Genomic DNA, 24,034 nt, shown 5'->3' on the forward strand with positions numbered 1-24,034 from the left:
TGAAATTTAAGATATAAAATTATGTAAATAATTTTCAGAGTAAAAACCAGAATGCTAAAAAGAACATGTTAACAGCAATTTTATGTTAATGTTTCTAACACTAAAATAATTACAGTCATAAAAAGAACATAGTTGTCTCTGAATCTCTGTTCACATTTATTTTGAGATGGAATCTTCCACAGATCCTGGACTGTATTTTCATAGCAACTTGTGGCTTTTTAGTCCTCAGCATAATCCAGGTACCAGGTATCTGGAAGGAGCAAAGTCCCTAGGAAGTGATGATTTGAAAAGCAGAACCTTCACAGGGGCTCAGGTCGGGTCAAATGAAACTGTTAAAAAGAGACCACAACTTATCTGAAACAATAATTTCATCCTATTTCTTTATTTGTTGCAAAGGTAAGTTAAAAACTTTTGACACCTCTGAAAGCATAATAATCAGTTTAAATTTTATAATCCTGAGCTAGACAAGACTGTTTCTATATTTGAAGAGGGGGCAATGGTGGAAGAGATAGTGGTAGTGCAAACCTTTTGGGTAAACCTTCCCACCAGAAGGCTTATTTTTGTATTAAAAAAATGTGTTGAACGAACAGGAAAATGTTACACTATTTTAAAACTCATAAAATTATGGATTTGACTCCCAAAATTAGGAACATTTTTTATAAAATTTCTTCTATTATCTTCTACTCACTATTTCTTTCACCTTTAACAAAATATCCCAGAAGCAGCAGAATGGGAGGAAATGGAACAACCTGGGTGAATGTATTCTGTAGTATAAAGAGAATTACAGAATCACAGAATATTCTGAGTTGAAAGGGAGCCAGAATTGAGTCCAACTACTGGCCCTGCAAAGCACCATCCCCAAGACACACACCATGTGCCCGAGAGTATTGTACAAGCACTTCCTGAACCCTGTCAGGCTTGGTGCTTTGATCTCTTCCCTGGGGAGCCTGTTCCAGTGCCCAACCACCTCTGGGTGAGGAATCTTTTCCTGATATCAAACCTAAACCTTCCCTGACACAATTTCAGCCCATTATCTTGGGCTGTCACTGGTTACTGGTCACCACAGAGAAGAGGTCAATATCTGACCCTCCTCTTCTTCTCATGAAGAAGCTGTAGATTGTAGCCATGTCTCCCCTCAGTCTCCTCTTCTTTAGCCTGAATAAAACAAGTGACTTCAGCTGCTCCTCATAAAGCCTCCCCTCCAGATTCTTCAGCATCCTTGTGGCCCTCCTTTAGATGCTCTCTAATAGCTTAATGTCTTTTTAATATTGTGGTGCCCAAACTGCACACAGTCCTTAAGGGGGGCTGCACCAGTGCAGAACTTTCCTTTGCTGAACTTCACATGGGTGGTCATTGCCCAGTCATTGAGGTCTCTCTGCAGGACCTCCCTTTGATGAATTCAACAGCTCCTCCCAGTTTTGTATCATCTACAAACTTGCTTAGGATCGCTTCTGGTCCTGCATCCAGCTCCTTCATGACAATGTTGGAGAGCTCAGGGTCGAGAATGGAGCCCTGTGGAGCCCCACTGGTGACAGGTCACCTGTCTCACCCTTCGTGCCTGATCCATGAGCCAGTTGTTCATCCACCCCATGATGTGTTTCTCCAGCTGCGTGCTGGAAGTTTTGTCCAGAAGAATTTTGTTAGAGACTATGTGTAGTAAACCCCATAGATTTAGGAAAAGCACCATGGAGAATATGAACAATAGGAATGCTGAAACAGCAAAAGAAAATTCCTGTTTCCCTGTCCTCCACCCCTAACCTATTTCTGTAACCCTATAAGGCAATGTCATGTTAACCCCTTACTATTGGTCAAGCTTGGATCCCTTCCAACCCTATAAAAGAAGCATACTGTACCCCATTAGAGGAGAAAGAAGAAGAGCAGAGACCCTTCAGGGACCTCCCCAAATAAAGCCATCTCTGTGGAACAGCCTGCGCCTTCTCCTTCTCCTCTCTCTCCGTCTGCTGCAGCCTCAAGCCCAGGGCACCACTACCTAGCAAGCAGAGCTGAAATCCTGAGAGCTTGCAATAACTATAGAGCAGATAATCACCATGCTTGCTAGATGGTAGCCCCACGGTGTTGGCATGAGCGAGCCAGCCTCGGGCACCCTGTCCCTACTCAGGGACTGAGCTCCTGAGCCCTATTGCTCTGCTTTATGATAACATCAATGAGAGGTTATTAACTATGCTCTTCATTTCTGGGATTATTGAAGAGAGCGCCACCTCTCCTTCTGAATCAAGGAATCATGCAATCAATTAGTTTGAAAAAGACCTCTAAGATCAGCAAGTCCAACTTTTGACCAAGCATCCTGTCAACACTAGATGCCATGTCCAGTCTTTACACAAACACTTCTAGGGATAAAGATTCTACCACCTCCCTGTCCATTAGGTGTGATGAAATTCTTCCTATTATCGAGTCTAAACCTCCCCATGTGTAGACAAAAGCCACATCTTCTCATCCTGTTGCTAGCTGGCTGAGAGCAGAGGCTGACCTACAGCTGGCTACAGTGCCCTTTCATGCAGCTGTAGAGAGTTCAGAAGTTCCCCCTGAGTATCCTTTTCTCCAGGCTAAACAATTCCAGCTCTCTCAGCTCCATGGGGTTGTTGTGGCCAAAGCATAGGGTCTGGCACTTGATCTTTCCAGTGTCCTGAAATCTCTTTTCATTAATCTTGAGCTTCTTGTTGAAATATCACTGGTACTCCTGTGAAAGCAATAGTAAGCAGTATTTTGAAGGCTCTATTAACTCCTTCATTTTTTTGGTGAGGTTCCTGATTTTGGCCCCAAGGAGGCAGGAAACCTCCCTGAAAAGAAGTTCTGGTCTGCATATGGTTTAGATTATATTTGTTTTAATGTATATTTTCTTCAGTAATTCCAGCAGAAAAATTCAGCAGTTAACATTTCTTGACTGTTTTGATTCATGAAGCTTCTGAACTGCAAATTGTTGAAGGAGTAAAAAATACATATGGTAGAGATAATTCATGCTATATATGTATAAAATATTGTAGAATCCAAAGTATGTCTTTGACCACCCTGGCTGGGAGCAGAGTCTTATGTTTATTCAAGTAGTTTCCCGACAACGTTAAGATACTATCAAGTCTGTTAACTATGGATGAAACCTTCCCAGACCATGAGTGCTGACTTCCTTGGAATGCCTAAGCCCCTCACGAGGACCTGCACCTGGGAAGATTGCATCTACCATACTCAAGCACCGGCAGCCACTCTACTACATGCGAATACAGGCTCTGCCGAAGTGCTCAGACATCTGTCTGGACACCTGGATTTACCTTTGTCTATCTCTGCACATGTATGGCCCCAGTTCTGCATGTGAAGAGACACAAAGGACCCTTTGGTCATCTCTACCTCAGGCAGAATAAACTGTATATAAGCTAGCGGCGTGAAGCAGTCGGGGTGAACCACTGGGGAGATGCTGACACTTTGTTGGTCGGATCTCGGTTCACCCAGCGCCAGCACCTGGGGTTGATGCTGCCTTGGCTGGGGTGGTTTTTTTAAATTCTATTTTTCTTAATGATCTAATAAATCGTTGTTAAATTTTCTTATAAATTTGGCTGCCGATTTGATAATTTATAACAACGTGCTTTGTTTGTATATGTAATTTTAGAAGTATGTTTGGTCAGTGGCTTCTGAGCTAGGTGAATTTCTGGTCTGATCTGAGTAGTTTTCTTCCATGCTCTTATTTCTATGGAGAACTTAAAACTAAAATCTGGAATATTCTGTACTTGCAGAACTCAAGGTTCGGTGTCATATCTTGAGCTTTTCCAGTGATTTTTCCCAAGCCCAGATTTTACACAGGAAATAGTTTTTCCTTTCTCAGAAAAAGAAAAAAATCAAAGAAAGAAAGTTTTTTCAATACATGCACCTTGTATCTTCGATGTGGAAGGAAATTCTCTTTTACCTAGACTCTAGGGAAGACAGCATGCTCCAATGTAATGTTCTGCTTACCCTGAAATGTCAGGACTGAAAACCAGAGAACAGTTCCAAAACGTGTTGGGCATTTGTTTCTGCACAGATTGCATATTATCACCAGAGAAGCTTGTAGAAAAAAGTATTACTATCTGAAAATCTTAAACCCCTTCTGCAAGACTAACCTTTTGTGGAAGATTTACTCTGAGATCCTTATAACAATTTTGTCTTGAAAGCCAAAGTCTATTCATCATTAGGGATGGATTGAAGAAATGAAGTTTTCCTTTCTCTTTCTTAGGTTGCTAGGGGAACCAGAGGAGTTTTCACTCTTTTATCATGCAATGATAAATCTGTATCTGTAAGTCTGAGTCCGTGGACAGTGCTGCTCTTTCAGCTGCCTCACACTTCCTTAAATCTTCTCCAAATACTTTTCTTCTCACTCCCACAGCTTTATAAACTCTGTATATTCCTCCATTCCACTCTATATAATGGATCTTGTTGATCATTTGTGTATTATTTATTCTCACTTTCAGCCTTTATAGCTTTATGTTTTTCACATGGACCTTGTAACCTCAACCAAATTAAATAGTTAGGTTCTCAAATAGACCTTTGAGAGTGTCTCAGAATTTACCTTGCTAGATCAAAGAGGCTAAATGCCACACTTGGGCCTAAATGCCTCTTTGGCAGGTCTTTCTTCTCAGGGACATGGCTCCTTGGGTTTCCTCAATTTCTTTTGTAAGATATCTTTGAAAGAGAAAAGTGTTATAATTTTGCTGAACACTTTTCACTCTGCACCCAACTGAGGAGTACTTTACTCTCAGTGTTAGCCTTTGATACCAGTCCTAGTGCAAAGGTTGCAAAGCCATGTCATGGTGCTCACTGTAGAAATTTGGATGGATCAAAAGTTGGTATATATTGTATTTTGCTGCATGGAGATGAGATATTCTGTAGGAACCCATAAGAACTATTCATAACACAAGATGTTTTACTTTCACAGGTTGGGTGAGGTGAGTGGAAGAGAACCCAGAAGTGATTCAGAACTGGCTCAGGAAGGTGTGGCTCCTTGGGAGCATGCTGTCAGGAAGACTGGCAGTGCAAATTGAGAGGATGCCTGACTCACTTCTGAGAGGAAGACCTTCCTTCACTGGCTCCTATGAGTTATCTGTGAGAGGTCCGTGTGCTGCAAATATTTACCTGCTCAGTGAGCTAGGTGTGTCTATTTACTCAGCATTATTAGTCACTGGTGTGGCAATTTCTGCTTGTGAAATGTACATATGCAAGCCAGTAGATAAGGTGTATCAGAGAAGTTTGTCACTTATCATCTTCAAAGGTAGCCAAATTTGGTGTCTGTTCATTATGTAAGTGCAAAAGGGCATATGTAAGTTATATGATTAGAGAGAGAGCTAAAGTTGTTTGAGAAAACACTTTAGTCCACACGTATTTTAAACATAAGAACTAGGAGCCAGGATTTTGATGTTCTTGCATTTTATTGATTCTGAAGTTCTCTTTGAATAATTACTATAAGTGGCTCAGAATCTACGGCTTAACCTTATTTTTTCTCTTGTTCTGAGTGTTGGCTTACAGCCAGAGGCTTTCTAAAAAGGAAAGTTTGGCTTTGAAGAAGTGCCTGAAATTCATTATGGTTTTAAAAGTCTTGAGAAAATATGAATGCTATCCTGCAGTTATCTAGATATGTAAGTGAACTTACATTGAGAGGTGGAAGGTAAATGCTACAATGGCATAGAGAACATCCTCTTCCTTAATATTTTTTGCAGCAGAATTTTGTCTTTCAAAAGCTGCTTTTGTTGAGGAAACTGGACTTAATTTTGTAGACTTCATGATGTTTACTGGCACCCACCAGAAAAAAAGACATTAAAATTTAATCAAAACCTGATGGCCAAAGGTGATGAAGAGCTGCAGTTCCCATCTTTCTGCATCAGAGGGAGCAGCCATTCATTGCTGCTCTGAAAAGTAAACTCAGCATGTCCAAAACTGGGTTATAAGAGCTGAGGTACCAAAGACATAAGATATCATAAAGATAATCTTGGCTGTGTGGACTTGTGATGTATCCAGCACACTTTCTTAGATGCTTGGTCTGTCCAATATTTGCTTGCACTGAAATAGGGATCTATTTGAAGTTCTTAAGAATTTAAACATAGGTGCTGAGGTCACCCTTAAGCCTTGGCTTGTGCCTGTGCTAGAGTCTGCCTTTCAGGTCTCCCTGGGGAGTTGTGCACAAGGATGACAATTGTGCTCCTGTGGCATCCAGCAGAGCCAAGTGCACCCCAGAGCCTGTGGGCAGGACAAAGAGAGGAGGTGAACCCTGATGTGCACAGCCATCTTTTTGGACACTGTGTACACAAAACTGTATATTTTCTGGAGGTTAGTGCTTTCTAAGGCAAAGTTCCTATCAGCATATCCAGGACTTAGGGTCTGGAGGCAGAATGGTACCTGTGAGCATTAAAGATTCTTTACATTCTAAAATATTAGTGGCCTCTGAATTAATGAAGTGAACCAGAAAGAAGATAATTAACTGAATTTAAAAGAAGGCATAATTTGTATTTTAACTACCTAGACTTACCTGTCATTGATTAAGTGTCTCCCTCAGAGTTCCTATCTCTGCTCTTAGACTTTCAGTATTGATACAATGAAGATATATTGCCACACTGGTGCCTTAAAACAAAACCCACTCCAAACTTGGAGGAAACCAAACAGATTTGACTACATTCCTTGAGGATTCCAGGAGGTCTTACAAACAAACATTATCTACTTTAGTATCCTCACACCTGGTGAAGAATAACCTGCAGTGTCACTTACTGTATGGGTTTTGCTTTCTTCTCTGAAATGCCTGATATGGGATGCAAGGTATGAAACCATTACAAAAGTATGATACCTCTGTCTTAATCTGGATGTAGTGTCACTACTGATCAAAGAGAGAGACTACCCATGCAGACTTGCTCTATTCTGCTGGCATATGGCATTATGCCAGAAGGAAGCAAATCTTATTAATTTTCCTGTCTGCGCAAAGCAGGACAACATTGCCAGAGACTGCAGCTGGTGGTTTGATCTATCATTTGTGCCTTGTGAAAATGATTTTTTGAGCAAAACTCTTTCAAGCTTGTAGGAAAACAGGCAGTTCAGTTACCTTAATATGATTATATATTCCTCCTAAAATCTAGAGTTCTGTCCACAAGAAAAGAGAAAAATATAATAATCTTTGTAATTTGTAGACAGTAAGAGAATACTTTGCATTTTGCTGGTTTAGAATGTTTAGAATTTAAATGGAATAAAGCTTCTGTAGGTGACCCTGTACTCAGTATAAACTGAAGTTAATTATTTTTACTTCTTAGAGTTTATATTGAAGGATCTTAAAGCATTTAGAAGAAGCAGGCACTGAATGATTTTCTATGAGAGAATGATCTTCAGTCAGCTAAGGATCCATAAATATGCACAAAATATATTTCAGTTGTGTATATGAACAACTACTTTTAAGTATGTGAGCTATGTAAATTTTTATTCCAATTGCTATGATTACTACCTTTTTTCCCCACTCACTTTTACCAGAAATTTTCATAGCATTGAATTTTTCCCACACCTTCTCTACAGTTCCTAGAATAAATTATTCAGTTATGTTAAAGGGAAGATAAGACAAAGAGACTGCAAGACCATGCAGCATCCACTTAACTTTAAAATGGAGTCTGTAGAAAGACTATGAAACTGTGAAACTAAATGTAGCACATTCCTTATTTTCTCATCTTGAAATTGTAGAATTTTAAGTTATTTTTATGGCAGTGTAATTTCTCTAGAGCTTGGGAAATAATAAACTTCTTGTAGGAGACAGGCATGAAAAATTTTGCTTTTCACGTTTTTTATGAACATTTCTAAATACATCAGCTTTCTGGTTAGGCTTGAGAAAGTCATTACTGTACTTAACTATGAATGAAGTTGTTGATATGCCTGGAAACTCACTGGATGTTAAGAGTAAAAATACAAGCAAATATTTGCCATACAATGTAGGTAGATATAGGTATCTACCATAGCTACCTGACTTACTTTAAGTTAAAGCTGACAGGTTCTTCTTTATTTCAAGAACACATTATAGTTTGGAAAATCTTCTTGGGACTGTGCTTTTAGGCCACTACTGTTCTTCTTTTCCAAGTAGAACAGCTAACCAATCTCTGACTCTCAGTAATATATGCATCATGAGCACCAAAGGCTTTCCTTAATAGAATGCCTGTAAATAAACTCTGGCATCTTAATACTTCTGACTTTACACAGCAGTGAAAATTAATTCAGTCTTTGTTTTTCCTCCAGCCATTCTATTGATTGCTGAAGCTCTTAAAAGCCCTCTTTTAAATCAGAACTTTGAGTGCAAGAAGTTGAAAGTATGTAATGTTATGGATGATTAATATTTAGGAGATCAGTGACCCTCCCAAGAAAAAGTCAAAAGAGTACACCCCCTTTTTCTGTATGCCAGCTGACCATGAACAGCCTTTCAGTCTCCTTATGCACACCTATTAAGTTCATAATAAAGAAAATCTTCCTCCGAATAATTTAAAATTATTATATTTTAAAAAAAGTTGCTATTCATACATATTAAATATCTACCCAATTCAAAACACTGATTGCCACTACACCGTTTCAGAAGAAAAACAAGTAATTTGAAGTCACAATTATTGTAAAAATCACAGAAAATATTAGCATGGGGAAATGACATCTGATAGCACCAATAAAGATAGGTATTGAAACATAAACTCTCCCTTAACTTCTCCTCCCCTCTGCCAAGCAGGCAGCTGCCATGAATCTGGATAACACACCATACAAAAGGAGAACACTGTAGTTTCCTTCATGTTAAAACCATCTCTTCATTCAACAATTTGGACAGGGGCAGCTGTAGTCACAGAGGAAGTCCTTAGGCTTGGCTGAATTCACAGGGAATGGCTGGTCACCGCATCACAGGAAATGTTTTATGGTATCACATACTAGATCGGACAACCGGCAGAAAGAAGGAATTATGTGATGAAAACCCTTATGGTAAGTTAGGTATGGCAGTTAGTGCAGCCAGAAGAAGAGCTGCACAGACAGTTGTGGTTTAGAGTTTGTTGCAGACAATGGCATGCCAATACTGAGCTGTTCTAAGTTTTTCAGAACTGGTAACTCAAATCCAGAAAATGTCCCAAGTATGGATGGTCGCTCTGAATGTGAGGGATACAGATTTTATGGAAAGGACATATTTTTACATCTAAGGTTTTCACTTCTGGAACGCGACGAAGCAGAATCTGTGCTTGCCTGGAGGAGAGTTCCACACCCTTTTAACAGACCTCCAGGGACTATAAGTGTTCACCCATGATTGCACCCACTGCACTTGCTGACTTCTGACAAACAGTCTCACTTTCTCTGGATATTTGAGTAGGAGGAGAGCCCCTGAAACTGTAGGACAGCTGCAACAGCCACATGGCAAGCATTTAGTGTTGTGGAAGCTGAGATTCCATCTGAATCCCAAACCACTCTTTGTATTTAACTCCGCTGGTTGCATTTTCAACTCAGCATATTTCCTTTCTTTTCTGTTTCACAGGAACACCAAATGAGCTGCACATGGATGAATTAGCCTGCACCATCCTTGAAACGTATACAAGGAATTTTTAGGGCAGCAGCATTGTTATTGCAATACCTTGCTCTTGAATGAAATTAAAAGATTGTCCTTATGTCTATATCCTTGAAGAAAAAGGACAGGGTGGCAATCTGTTTTGAGGCATAGAAAATTCTGGGTCTGATAATAGTTTAATAGTTTTAGAAAGTCAGTAAGTCTTTCAGTCTGAGTGTGGCATTCAAACAGGAAAAAATAGAAGTTCTGCAAATTTTAATAGCTAAATTATTAGAAAATAGCTAAATTATTAGAAAATTATTCTTCTTTATGCTGAATATAAATTTTAGAAATTTATTTCAAAAATAAATATAGTATGGAATATAATTTACTTGTTGAGAAGCCACCTGCACCAGTAACTAGCTGCTCAGCAGCATGCACTTAAGCTGATGACAAGAGTAAGGGAAACTAAATTTTCACTACTTTAGAATAACAATAAGGTTGATGAAGGGATTATTTACCCTGTCTGCAGTTCTGGCATCCATCTGAACATGGTGTGCAGTCTTCAGAGTCAGGATCTTCCACTTCACCTGTGTTTTGCAAATCATCAGTTTAATTCTAGATAATGCAACATTTGGAAGCACTCAGCAAGGTTCCTGGAAATAAACTTGATCCAAATCAGAAAAGGAGAAAGACTCATGGAAATTTGTTTTCTCATTTGTTTTTGCATAACCCACTCAATTTGAGGAAAATACTCTTACTTTACAATAACATGATACTAGAAGAGGATCAGAGCTGGTACTTGAGGACCTCAGGGTCAGGTGTGTGTTTCAAAACATTTTTTAATATGCTTAAGCAGATTTCTGTAATAATTTCAATAGAGTATTTGCTATCTCCTACTGAAGGACACTTACCTTCTCTACAGCTATGCTTCTCACACACATTTTGAGCAAGGTAGTAGCCTCTGAAACATCTTTTGCAGTGACTGGAGTTCAGGCACACCTCACAGTGGCCAGGGCAAGGCACACAGGTGTGCTCCAAGTGGAAGTGACCTGGAGGACAGTTGTCTCTGCACTCCCCATGATACAGAAAACGTTCCACCCCTCTTTTGTCTGTGGCAAAAAAATGGGAAAAAGCTGTCAGCCACAGAGGGCATTTGTGGTATGAGAAGGAGCTTTATGAAGTTGTAGTGCTGCAGTAGAGACATTGACTGCTAGATTTTGCAGTTTTACACCAAATGAGTTGTATAAAAGTTTCAGGACCTCAAACTTTTCACGTTCCTGGGGATTTATGGCATTTAAAATGTCATTCTAGAGACCAATTACTGTTTACACGAATCAATCTAATTAAAAAAAAAAATCAAGATTTTTCCATCACTGAGTTCTCTTGCAGAGGATAAGAAAATATTTGCAGTACATTGCAAATGTACAATAAATGTACAATTATTTTTTTGTAAAGCAAAATGGCCCACTTCACCTTTGGAAAGAGTCAATCTGCGTCTCTAGAAGATTAAACTGTAATACTTAGTTTAGTGGAATAACCTAGATTTGAATTTAAATAGGAGATGTGCAACTACTAGCTATTAAAGCACAAACATTCTCTAATGCATGAGAACTGGGAGATCCCCTGCTCCAAATCCTGCTGAGTCAAGCCCGTGAAAACACAGATAACTTCATGTGCCATGTGCTGCAGCATGGGGAGATTTCTAATCAGTTACCCCACATTAGAAAGTACACATACAGCTGTGCTAAGTGTATTTCATTGCCTTAACTGCAGAGCAAGAATTTGCTGACCAGAATTTATTTTTGAAAATGCAGAGAAAGCATCTATACTAGGCAATAATGCTGCACCATAGCACAAGTTTAATTTTATTTATTTATTTATTTGTTTTTCTTTTCATGCACAAATCTTTAATTTTCCTGCCTCCTTAGGGTGTGAGTCTCATCAGCATCTCAGTTTTTTGATTCACAGAAAACCAGAAATATATCTTGCAGTCCTCCATAAGAGAGTGACTTGGGGAACAATTATGCAAACTTGGTCTCACATTGGACCTGAAGTTCCATTTGAAAACTTCATCTACTGAGCCAGACTTCCCAAAGTAAGAAAGTCAGTCTCATCATCAGTATGACTAATTAATGCAGCCATATGAGTGTTTGCTTGTAGTTTAGATACTTATTCCTAAATGAAGTCCATGCCATTGTTGATTAGGACTGAAATGAAGTAGTAACTGAAATGAAATGAAATGAAAAGGCTGTGAATCCATCGTGAACCCTCAGAACACAGCTCAGAAAAAATTACTCTCTATTATAAATTACATCTTAAATACTCATTTCCAAGGACAGTTCAGACTAGTTGCACATACTTGGAGGTAATGGCCTCAGATTTTTGCTGATCAGGTATTGGAGAGACAATAGGAAATAGCTTTTAAAACAGAATTTCAAAAGGAGAAGAGTGGCTTTTTGGAATTTCCACAAAATTAGCTACATTAGCATTCCTCTCAACCTAAGATCTATAAAAATGTGTGTTGGTGATAAACTTCTCTTTGCAAACCCTGTTTGTTCAGCTCTAGGGACATAGCAACATCCAGTGGAACCCACCACACTTATTTTTTAGCCTCTCCCAGAGAGATGCTTAGGAAAGCAGCCTGGCTCCCTGCCTGCTTGAGCAAACTGGCTCCATTTCAGTATAGCACATCCTGTGCAGTGGGTGGGGGAAGCATGTATGAAGCTTTCTTTTCCAGAGGCAAGCTATGTAGGTTTTTGTTCCATTTTTTTTTCTTGTTTCAGTTTCTGTTAACACAGTTCCTATTGAAAAAACACCAAGGGAAATTAATTAAGTTGAAAGGACAACATACAGTTGTGTTTTCTTGTACTTTAAAAAAAATTGAGTTCCAATTCCCTTCCGAGTCACAAGAAGATTGTGATACAGATTGGTAGTAAAAGCACTACTCGTTTTATTGGATCTAACAACTGGCCCTTGAGTGCTGAAGGAAAAGGGAATTTAGAGGCCAAGAGAGGGGAAAAGCTGGCAAAATGAAATCTTACTTACCTGTTCCACAAGTGGTGCATTTGTTAGGTTCACTTCCAGTGCAATCCAGGCAGGTGTGATGGCACAGGTGACAGTGATGTTTGAATTCAAACTTTCCCCTGGGGCATTGCATAACACAGTGGCCATCATCAAAGACTCTTTTAAAGAAGACAGAGGCATAATTACAAATCTAGCTACTGTTTGTTCTTTAAATCTAAAGGAAACTAAAAAGAAACTCAATAAATTCTTCCCTCACTCTATTTACAAATCCTTGAACTTCAAGACTTTGTTTTCCTGATTTTATTCATAGTATTTACTACATGAAAAATGTTTTAAACATGAATCTTAGACTTCAAAGACCACTTTTTGGTCCTTTACCTAGATGTCCTTATTTCACAGTCTCTGACAGTGGTCCCTGTGTCTTCACAGTCTCTGACATGTGTCTTCTAAAAGAAAAGCAATACTTGGTCTTTGTCAAGGAATAACCCATCTGTTTTACTTTTAAGACTTTTAAGCCTTTAAAAAGTACTGTGGCTTCAGTACTGCGACCTAGTACATGAAGTCAAATATCTATCTGAATATTGGCCTTCAGGAGCTGTGTTTTTAGACTTACACGTTGTTGTGACTTAGGAATGGTATTTAGCAATTTAGTTTTCCCACTGAAACACTCCAAACCATGCTCAGCTGCCTGTTCCCCCTCCCCCTCCTCTGCTAGGGATGGAGAGGAGAATTGGATGGACAAAAGGTAAAGATCACTGGCTGAGATAAGACTGATTTACTGGAAACGGCAGAGAAATAAGAAAATGAACAGTAACAGGAAAAGTATAAATTACAAAGCTCACAACAGCTGAGCAATTCTCATGCCAGTGCTCACAACTATACTGCAGGGAACCCCTGACAATACCTGACTGGCCATGCCCTGGAAAGGGGGTCCCAAGAAATTTCCCCTGGAAAGGGATGCCTTCCCCCACCACTGGAACTAAGAGTGCAGCAGTTTAGAAAAACTTCCAAGTCCTAGCCCTGCCTCTCCTGACTACTGCAGAAATTAACTCTATCCTGGCTGGAACCAGCACATGATTCATCTCTGTATCATCTGTGTCTTGCCCATCTGACACCTTCCAGTTATACACACACACACACAAACAGATATATGTATGCACACAGAAGCACAGGCATAATTTCCATAGTCAACGACTGTCCCTCCAATATGTCTGTGAAATTCATCTAGTCCAAGACTGTGGGTTCTACCCATCCTAGACCTTCCAGGACAGGAGGGCTGGTGTGCTGTCAGCTGGTGGCTACATCAGGAACTCACAATTAGTGTATCTGGAACTGGCTATGCTCATTGTCCATCGTAGCTAGGGAATACTCTGTGCGTATGTAGTGTCATTCAGCAACAAATATTATACAATTCAACATTACAGACTGTTCTTACACAAAAAATCAAATCCCCTTGAATAATGCATTGTGTTTCCCTGGCCCTCTATCCTCCAAGTTCACCAGGTTCCACAGACGGGTTCACTTTTGCTTGAGGCAGGACTAATTCAACCTGTCTTCCATAACATTCCTCATAAGCACCACAGAGACTTTATCACCTTCTAGAGTACATGGGGTTGTGTTTGGGCAGGGTGAGCTCTACTGGCAGAGCCTCAGGTGTTAATTAACCACGTGGCCTTTGCTTTTTACCTGTGCTGCCTTGGTCTTTTTCCACAGGTCCAACCACCTCCACAGACAGTTTGCTATCATTCATTGAGTCAAGTGTAAAGGCAAAGAGAGTGCTGGCCATTTCTCTCATTCAATGATATCTACAGCCAACTGAATTGCTTTCAGCTCTGCAATTTGACATGATCTACCTCAATATCTTCTGTGACTTGTGTAGAAGACTTGTATAGTTCTGTGTAGAGCTTTCTACAGTAACTTTCCACTTTCAATGTATCCCTACACTATGGCAGGAACCATCAGTAGAGAGAGTATATTACTTTTCATTTTCTTTCAGCCAATTATATTATGGGGCATCTTCAGCCTCTCACTTTCTCCTCCTCCTCTTCCTCTGATGATGAAATCTTCACCTTTGGGCCAGTTCATGATGGCTTCCAAGATCCCTGGGCAATTGTGGTTTCCTGTTTGAGATCACTGTGCGATTGGTGCAATCCACTTATTCCATGTAGCATGGTGGAGGAGGTGTGGAAGGGACTTCCTCTTTGAAATCCAGCCATTTGCTGGTAGTCAGAGTGCTGAGAGGGGCTGTGCTTCTAAAACAGCCTGAACCCCTTTATAAGCTGTCAGCATGTCCTTTTCGGTTAGGGTGTATCAGGCTTCAGACCTGCTGTGTGCCCAGCTCCAGAACCCTGGCGTTTGTCCTCTACTCTCCCATGAAGCTGTTTGCCAGAGGCTCCAGGAAGGACCATTCTTCCTGGCTGCAGTGTGGAGCACATTTTTTGTCTTGTCCTGACTGGCCCAGGGGCTACTGCATTAACAATGTCCTGTTTAATTTGCTCAAAAGTTGTAGCTGCGCAAGACCCCTCTAAAAATCATTCTTCTTTCCTGCCACATGATAGAGAGGATGTGCAATCTGACTGTAATCTGCAATATGCATACTCCAAAACCCCACAGCACTTAGGGAAAGCTCATGGGGTTTTCTAGCTGCTTGGTGTGGACATACCTGCTATTTTGTTGACCACATCCATTTTAGACTGACAATGTGCCTCTTGTAATCTTGCCCCTAAAAACTGAATTTCTTGGGACTTCCCTTTACCTCAGTTTGTTTTATGGTAAAACCTTTGGGATGATCTGTATTATTTTCTCTTGGTTCTCTAATTTTCTCTGCTGTGTTTCTCCAAACAATGATGTTATCAATGTATTGAAAGTGTTGTTGAAATGTCCTCTCTTGAGGCAATCTCTGCTAAGGGTTCGTGGGCCAGTCACAGTGGGGTGTGTTTGCTATTCATTCCCAGTCAGGGTCACTTCAGTTTCCAGTACAATCATGTGTTGGGATCCTCCTGTCACCCCAGAAATAGAGATGGATTCTGCCCCTACATATTTTGATGACATCAGAGTACACTGTGCACTAATGTCAGCTAAAACCTTACACTCCTGTGGGTCTCTATGCCAGGTCATGGGATCCACACAGTCCAATAGGTCTGATTGTCCTTTTTCTCCCCCTGGCTGGAGACAGGGCCCTCCAGGCCTGGTCATAGTACTCATTGCTTGCTTCTTGTAAATATCAACTGGAGAACTTCAAGAGGATTGGAAGTAACACCAGCTCTTTTGTTCTTGTCTGAGTGCTTGTCCAGTGGAAACTGGAGTGGCATTTATCCTTGAAGAATTTCCTGTGATGGTTGCTCTTCCTCTCAGCTCAGGTACCCATGTTGCCAGGGCAGAGGTGGGTTTTCCATCCCACTTCCTCATGTCTTCTCTGTAGTCACACAGGAAAAAACACAGGTGTTTTTTGTTGTGCTCACTGTCTCTTCCACACAGTGGGGCACTTGCTCCTGGTAGCAGAGGCTCTGGTCTGTATTGGTGGGGCATGGGACTCTAACTTTCTTGAGACTTCCAAATTGGTCTTGGACAATCTTTCCACAAGGATTTCCTGATTCCTCTTCATTCATCACAAAACAAACTGAATTGGTCTTGGATTTCTGCTTCTGTGTAGTATAGGGGCAGCTGCTACCTGCATGCATTGTCCCCCTGTTTCAGCTGGAATTTGAGTGGCCGTGGTGCTAGTTGGTCTGATTGCCTCCTCCTTTCCCTGAGGGCACTGTCTGGTGTTGACCTTGTCCAGTAAAGAATAGCCAGGGTCCAGCACACTGCAATAAGTTGCTCATCTATGGAGTTGCCCTAGCATTTTCTTTGCAAATATTCTGTCAGTTTATTAGGGTCCTGTAGTTCTTCAAGGGTGAACTTCCAAACCATTGTAAGAGGGAATTTTCCCCCAAACAGTGCCATTTTCTCCCATATTCTATGCCACTCAAATCTACCCACACTCGGGGAAAATCCTTGAATGACCTTCCTAGAAATTGCTTTCTTGACCCTAAACATAGTCTAGACCACACCAAGGAGACATACCAGACACAGCAATAAGAACATGTATTCCTTAACATCCAAAGGAAATAAAAAATTCTGAAGGAGAAAAGGGAGGTGAAAACACAGGGAAAATAATCCTGTCCTGTTCTCCCACAGGCTGGGTATGATTATTCATGTGTTCCCAAAAGTAGACAAGGGTAGAAGATTCCCTGGTATAAGGGTAGGAGAGCAGCTTTGGATGCACATCCCAGATAACCCTCACTTCCCCTGATGTTATTATGTCATAGGCTGCTACCACACAGTACAGAAAGAGAGCAATCCTGATCCTCCTCCCTGCTCTGAAACAGAACATTGTGAGGAGCATCTTGAGCATATGCGGAGGCACAGACAGGGTCAGGTACCACATCCACAAATTAGACAAATGCTCAGGTCTGTTTTTATATCAAACCTTCATGCCCCACTCTGGATGCCAAACAAGGTTGCTGTGGTTTAGCAATGAGATTTCCCAATGAGATTTAGCAATGGGATTTAGTGCTCCCACCAAAACACTCCAAACCACATGCTTCTTACTCGCTCTCCCATCCCTGTCCCCCGAGGTGGGATGGAGAGGAGAACTGGAGGCATGAAAGGTAAAGAACGTGGGTTGAAATAAGAACAAGTTACTGGAAACAGCAGTGAAAAATGAAAATGAAGACTAGCAGCAAGAATATCGATTGTGGGGATAGTGGGGTGCTCTGCAGTAGAATTCATGTGCCTGCACTCCCTCTATATTGTGGAACCCCTGACAAAACCTGACCATGCCATTCTCCGGGCCTGTAAAGGGACCCCTTCTCCCTCCCCTGGAAATAACATCAGGTAGCTTTGAATAACCTCCAGCTCTAGCCATGCCCCTCCTGTCTACTGCAAAAATTAACTCCATCCTGGCTGGAACCAGGACATACATCTATCCATAAGTATGGTTGCTAAATGACTTCCTTTTGCTGGATAATTAAACATTTGCTAAAGAATCCTTCTTTATGATGAAAATTTATGGTCCATTTTTCACATTTTCTTGATGTCTAATGTTTTAATCTGCTTGGGAGAAAATAGAAATGCATCAATTCATGCATCATTCAAAGACTACTGAAAGAACATAAAACAAGTTGGCTAGATTTCAACAGTGTTTTCCCTCCTAAGAAAATAAGAAAGGAATTGCTGTAATCCTCTACAGATAACCACTTCGCTGTCTGAGGACGTGGGACTTAGTTTCTAGAGAAGTTGAGTGCCATTTAGGCCATCAGTACAGACTTTGATTGCGCCTAGACAGCAAAAGGCTTTCCATTATACTAAGATAGGGCAGGTTTTCTTGGAGTCAACCAATGGCATTAGAGAATATCTGCAATATATCTTCATAAATTTCATTTGCTATGATCATTTTCAGATTTATTCTGAAAGAAAAGGAGAAACGTGACAGACGTACTGGAGGTAGCTGCACTATGCTTATATGGCATGCAAATATTAGTTCAGCTACGTGTGCTAGCTCTAATGATAGCCATCCTTAGAAGCAGCTCTCACAGTGGTAAACTACATTTTCTTCCTCTTTGTTATGTTGCCCCTAATAGGAAACACCTGGTCAGATCTTGTCACTAACCCTGGCTCAAACTATAAACAGATGGACAAGGAATTTTGTGATAATCAGTTTGTCTGGTAAAAAACAACAGTTTCTTATTTTTTCTTTCAAAAAACCAAAAATAACAAAACAAAACCAGGTAGCAGCATTTTCATTTATCACACATTCTGACAGAAATTTTATTATTAAAATAAATTGACATCTATGCTGAATTTTCACAAGGAGCTCTTGCCTCTGGCAAGGTTTCTCTGTAACATTATTTCTTTCACTATAGACTGTTCCATTTAATATGACTTTTTCTAGCAGCTTTCATAATGTACAGAAGGGTCTCAGAAAGCTTTTTGAAACCTTAGATACCTTAGAGAATTTATCATAGTGGTTAGAGCAACATCCTTCCAAAAAGTCTCTGAGACCTCATTACTGCAAACACCTCTTTGCTTTGTAAATATCTGCATGTGAGGCTCACAATATAGGTTGCAACAGGCAATCTAATTTAAATGCCATTGTGAATAGGAGAAATCCACTCCACAGTCCAAAATTCTGTCCAGATTTTCTCTGGTCTCATTTCTGATGTCACAGAATTTGATAATGCTTTCTCACTTACAAATTTTTTTGGACTCCATTGCTCCTAGTTTGTCTTTCATTGGCATAGTCATATAATAGAAATTTTTAGGGCAAACTGCAGAATTCCTTAGGGATTTTCTTTCCTTGCCTTAGATGATCTGATCCTGTTTTCATACCAGTGGAAATATCAGCTGGCTACAAAACAATCCAATACAACAGAACCAGAGTTATTTGTGTGAGAACACAGCTATGGACAGGACGTGTATAAAACCAGTGGTCTTCTGGAATAGGTGTGATGTGACCTAAACATAAAGCTCTGATTGTGAAGCCCTGTGGAAAAGCTTCTTTCTTGTTGTCTGCAATCCTCATGTCAGGTTAGAAGTATTGGCCTAACCCACAACACCTCATTTAGGGAATGATTTTTAGTTGCTATGAATGTCTCCCAGAATTAGCCTCAGCATCCCTACTCATGCCTTGAGCAAGTCCTCATAGCTGTGTAGATGCCCTAAGTTTTGTCATTAAAATTGCCAGTTGTGATTCCAAGAATTATGACTTAAAAAGGATGAAGATGAAAGAAAGTCTATTTTACATATAGAAAATAATTTTTTCTTTATCTGTGGGAATGATGCCGCTAAACATTAATTGCTTGTGTAGCCAGCTATTTTGTTTACATAAAAATTGTTTTCTCAAGTCCTGTGGATTTTTTTGCCCTAGACACTTCTTGCTTCCTTATTCTCTGCTAAAAAGAATACAGCCCCTTCTCCAGACAATAATGTGAGATCTTTGTACTGCACTGGTGATGGGAGACAATTACCTTGTGAGTGGGCAGCTGATGCAGTTGTCTGACTCAGGTCCAATGCATTTCTGACAGGATGTGTCACACAACTGGCATTCTTGGGAATCATCAAGATATTCGCCTGGTAGGAAAAATGGTTTATTTCAGATCAACCTTCTCACAATTAAAAAAAAAACAAAACAAAAAACAAAAGGAAGAGAAAAAAGAACCAATCTTTCCAGGCTGGAAAACATAGTGATGAAGAGGAATTGGATTTATTTTAAATTACTGAAATGAGCACATTTCCCTGTGGCATCAGGAAAACAAGTACTGGCTCCCTTGGGGAACCAGGATAATCACACCTGTTTGTTTGTTTGTTTGTTTATTCTTTTCCACATGAATTTGAGAAAGAGTTGGTTTTGGTAATTTATTTTGCATCAGTTGAAGTAATGAGACTCTTAAGATTCATGAGTTACGTCAAAATTAGTGCTGCTGAAGGGTATTATTATGTAATGTCTTTTGAGCTTGCTTTCAAGCTGCAGGTTAAAGAGTTTGCTGTCATGGGTGTGGATATATTACATGAGGAGATGGACTTCAGCAAGCTTCCATCAACCAGATACCTGTTGGTGCTTCCCAAACCTCTGGCTGTAGCATAGTTTGTCTCAGTCCTGGGCTGCTGATGGTAGAATCCCTACCTAAAGGACCTAGGCTTTAATTTTGGCTGGATTGAAACTTGGTGCAAAAGTGCACAATTTTGACTTGAAAAAGATTTTATATTATATGGATTTCTACCTCAAAATTGAGATAAAGATATAAACATTTCCAGATCATGAATACACGAGCACTACCATGCTGCTGAAGTGCAAATTTTGGCTCTTTACTTACTGATTATTAATTAAAACAGTGGTACAAACTGGTAAACTGCATGCCTAATAACTCTTAGGGCAGAGATTTGGTAAGAAGTATGAATACTTTATCTCTGTGCAGCATCATGTGGGGACAGTAAATTGATTTATCACGCAGTTTTATAAAGCTCAGCATTGGATCTTTTATGTCAGTTTCTTTTGGGAAAATTTATTATAGCCGAGTGTATATATTTAAGGAATTGGCTGTTCCTTCATTCTTGAGTAATGGAAGAGACTGGACAAAAAGTCCTATATAATACATAAAACCTGCAGTTTCTATGGATACTTCAATATCAAGCAACTCTTTCCACTTGCATTGCTGCTGGAAAATCCAGATCTGGCAAATATAGTGAACTTTAGGAATCAAAACACAAATATGGAATGATTCGGGTTTGGCTCTCACTTGCAGTCAGTTCCTTACATTTGAAGAGCAAAGGCACCAAAAGCAAATACTTATACCAACTTAAAACAATGTAGGGAGGAAAAATTTTCTGAAATACTGCAAATTATGTTCTCTGTCTGTTGTGTTTTTAACAGTTGTGTTTTTACATATTAAACAGCAATAAAAAAAAATTTATAACAGTTGAAACCTCTGGTATGAGATATGAGCTAGGATAGTACTTTATACCTAAGGGGATTGGAACAGCAAAATTATAAAGGCAAACTGACTGCCCTGGGTGAAACCTGGGATACCCAAAATGTAGGCAGAGATGTAATTGTTTTGTAATGGTTTGTGTGTTCTAAAGAGAGGAAAAAAGTAAAAGACAAAGCAAAAGCCAGTGATAGAACCACATAAACCAGGAAGACAATGCTTCTCAGAGGCTGGTCTGGGATCAGTGCTAGCTGGGAAGAAGTTCAGACTGGGAGAAAGTGAAGAGTCTTTTGATGAGATCAGGGAAACAAGAGTCTTTGCAAACATGTTCAGACATTTTTATAGCTTTCCTTATCCAAAGAGCAATTTGTATACATCTATCTCTGTATCTCTATATATCTATGTTTCTATTTCCATGCATTTATGTAATCCCTTGCATGCCCATAAAGGCCAAAACTTGAATTGTGTAAACTGTCTAGTTCCATAGAACTGGTGCAGCAATTCTGAACTGCAACACTGCATCTTTTATGAGTAATTACTTTATAGTGGAATAAAACTAAAAACATTAGAAAAGCTGTCAGACAAATAATTCAGCAGGATTCTAAATTTTTCTAGATGTTGCCCAGATAACATTGTTGTATTAATGCATATCTATCAATACCAAATGTTTATAATTCTCACCTTCTAGAAAAAAATGATGTGGCCTTCAGGCCGTTGACAAATTTGGTTAATGTAAACCTCTCAAGCCTTTTTGATATGTAGCCAGAGGATGTAACATGGAATCCCACATTCTCAAATGTTTTATGGGGTTTTAATATATAATTCTGTCATGGTCTAGGAATAGTACTTCCCAATTCTCTGACCTCACTGAGATTTACCTAAGCCAGATACCTAAACTACTTGCTTGCCTTCCTTCCCCTACTCTTTCCCATCCCCCTTTCCCCTCCAGGGATGGAGTTGAAAATTAGAGGCACAAAAATGTGAAAATCACAGGCTGAGATATGAACAATTTACTGGAAGCAGCAGTGATAATAAAACAGTAACAGCCATGATGTTAATAACAAAAGGTTGAAATTATTACATAGAAAATAAAACAATAATGGACTGTTTTGCCCTCCACCCTTTCTCTTGCCTATGGAAGGCGAGAGCAAGTCCCTTTGCTTGCCCCTCAAAAGTGATGTGAGATGGTATCCAATAATATAAGAGTCTGGCCATGTCTTCTTCCCAGATAGTATAGAAAATTAACTTTTTCCTGCCTGAAACTAAGACAAATTTTATATATATAGTATGTATATAATATATATTATTCCTATCTATCTGTTTATCTATCTATCTATCTATAGACACACACACATATATATTTGGACAATAATACAACCAAGAAAAAAAATGCAGTAACTGAAAAGATTTTCCTTTGCAGGTTTGATGCTTGAGTTTTTTTATTCTATTGGATTTACATCACTGGGAAATCTGTCAGAGGCTTTATTACATTATTGTTTCTCTGATGATGTTTTGTGTTATGTATTAGAAAACTTTTCTATTTCTCCTTTACTTTATTTTCCCTCACTGCCTGAATGCTAATCCTGGGTGCCTATCCACTGTACCTAAGCTACTAATTCATACACCTCAGCTATGCATTCACATATAGCAGAAGTAGTTTAGTTTTTAAAGGGTTTAGTTCTTTCTATGTTATGCCTTTCATTGGAAGTGGTGTAATACATTTCAGCTGTGCTTGGAATAGTGCCAGGAAGACCAGTTCTGTGGCTCTGAACTGAAGCATTTTAATGAATATTATTACAAGAATGTGCACCAGAAAATACTTACATATTTGGCCATCTGAATTGCAAATCACATCTAGAACTGTAGATCTGACGCACTAACAAAATAGGTTTTGGTGGATATTCAAAGAGTTAACGCTGGAATTCAAGAAAAACTTTTAAATTATTCCACAGGGCAGTTCAACCATCTGCCAGAATTCCTTGTGAGCAATTCACCTAGATAAATATAGGCTGCCAAAGCCTCAATCCTTTTATTATTTTCTGCATTAAAATATGTATCTGTCTAACATACTTAATAAATACTCTCAACAATGTGTCTTCACATAACTTTCAATCAGGCAGTGATCATCAGTTACTTTGGATCATCTCATATTTATCATTCATTATTGTGTTAATTCTGCTACCTTGTTACCTTGTTTAAAAACATTTGTCACAGTGTTTGGAAAAAAAAAGGAATTTGAGCTATTGTAGAAATAATGATATGTTAACAGACTTGATTCCTCATAATAGGAAGATTTTAATGTATAATTTTTGTGTCCATAGTTAGAAATGTTGAGCTCCGTATTTGGGCTACATCAGGTTTCAGGTTGTGCCTTTAATGGTATACAAAATCCCTATACTTAATACTCAGTTCCTATCAGTTCATATGATGCATTTTAAAGTGAGGTAAGAACTATTCCTCCCATTAAGGAGGTAGAAATCTGAGTTGCAATAATATAATCAAATTAGTTTGCAATAGCAAACTAGAACCTGTCTTTCCTGAGTCCCAGTCTGGAACACTTGTCATAGTTGCCTAGTCGTTCTATTTTTTTGCATAAGCAGCATTGTGTGTACCTTTAGCTTGTCATTATTTCTCTCTTGCTTTCCAACACCTGTGGCAGCACGTGGTGTTTCCGGAGATCAATTAGATCAGGGTGTGAATATCCTTGTCACTTATGCTGGGAGGTTCCATGTGCTGGCTGCTGTAAGTCCTTTTCTCTTGTAGTCCCTCCGTGAGACTTAGTCACTGCAAGTCATGTGTTACTTCTCCACTTTGTTTGATCAAAACATCACTTTATCTAGTTTTAAAATGTTCTTTATTGTCTATAGCATTGCTGCAAGGGCTTTTCCTTAAAATCAATGGAAAAAATACCTTATTTAGTCCATTTAACTTGTTTACTTTCATGAAAATCTGGATATAGATTTCATACTGGGGTTCTTTGTATGTAATCTTATGGGTTATAAAGGTTTGACAAAGCAGATAAAAAGTGCTCAGAATT

The 24,034-nt window shown here is 39.4% G+C and overlaps 1 protein-coding gene across 1 annotated transcript in view; it reads right to left on the reverse strand.

Moving 5' to 3' along the window:
• Positions 1-24,034, reverse strand: part of PCSK5 (proprotein convertase subtilisin/kexin type 5) — a 230,532-nt gene that overhangs the window by 25,848 nt on the left and 180,650 nt on the right. Inside the window, exons 21-24 of the mRNA XM_054652466.2 lie at positions 19,540-19,642; positions 12,551-12,687; positions 10,417-10,614; positions 10,024-10,092 (exon numbers count right to left, since the gene is read on the reverse strand). Of these exons, the coding sequence (XP_054508441.2) occupies positions 10,024-10,092; positions 10,417-10,614; positions 12,551-12,687; positions 19,540-19,642 (507 nt within the window). The remainder of the gene's footprint in view (positions 1-10,023; positions 10,093-10,416; positions 10,615-12,550; positions 12,688-19,539; positions 19,643-24,034) is intronic.

Source organism: Agelaius phoeniceus, chromosome Z (assembly GCF_051311805.1).
Source record: "Agelaius phoeniceus isolate bAgePho1 chromosome Z, bAgePho1.hap1, whole genome shotgun sequence".
In the NCBI taxonomy this organism is placed as follows: domain Eukaryota; kingdom Metazoa; phylum Chordata; class Aves; order Passeriformes; family Icteridae; genus Agelaius; species Agelaius phoeniceus.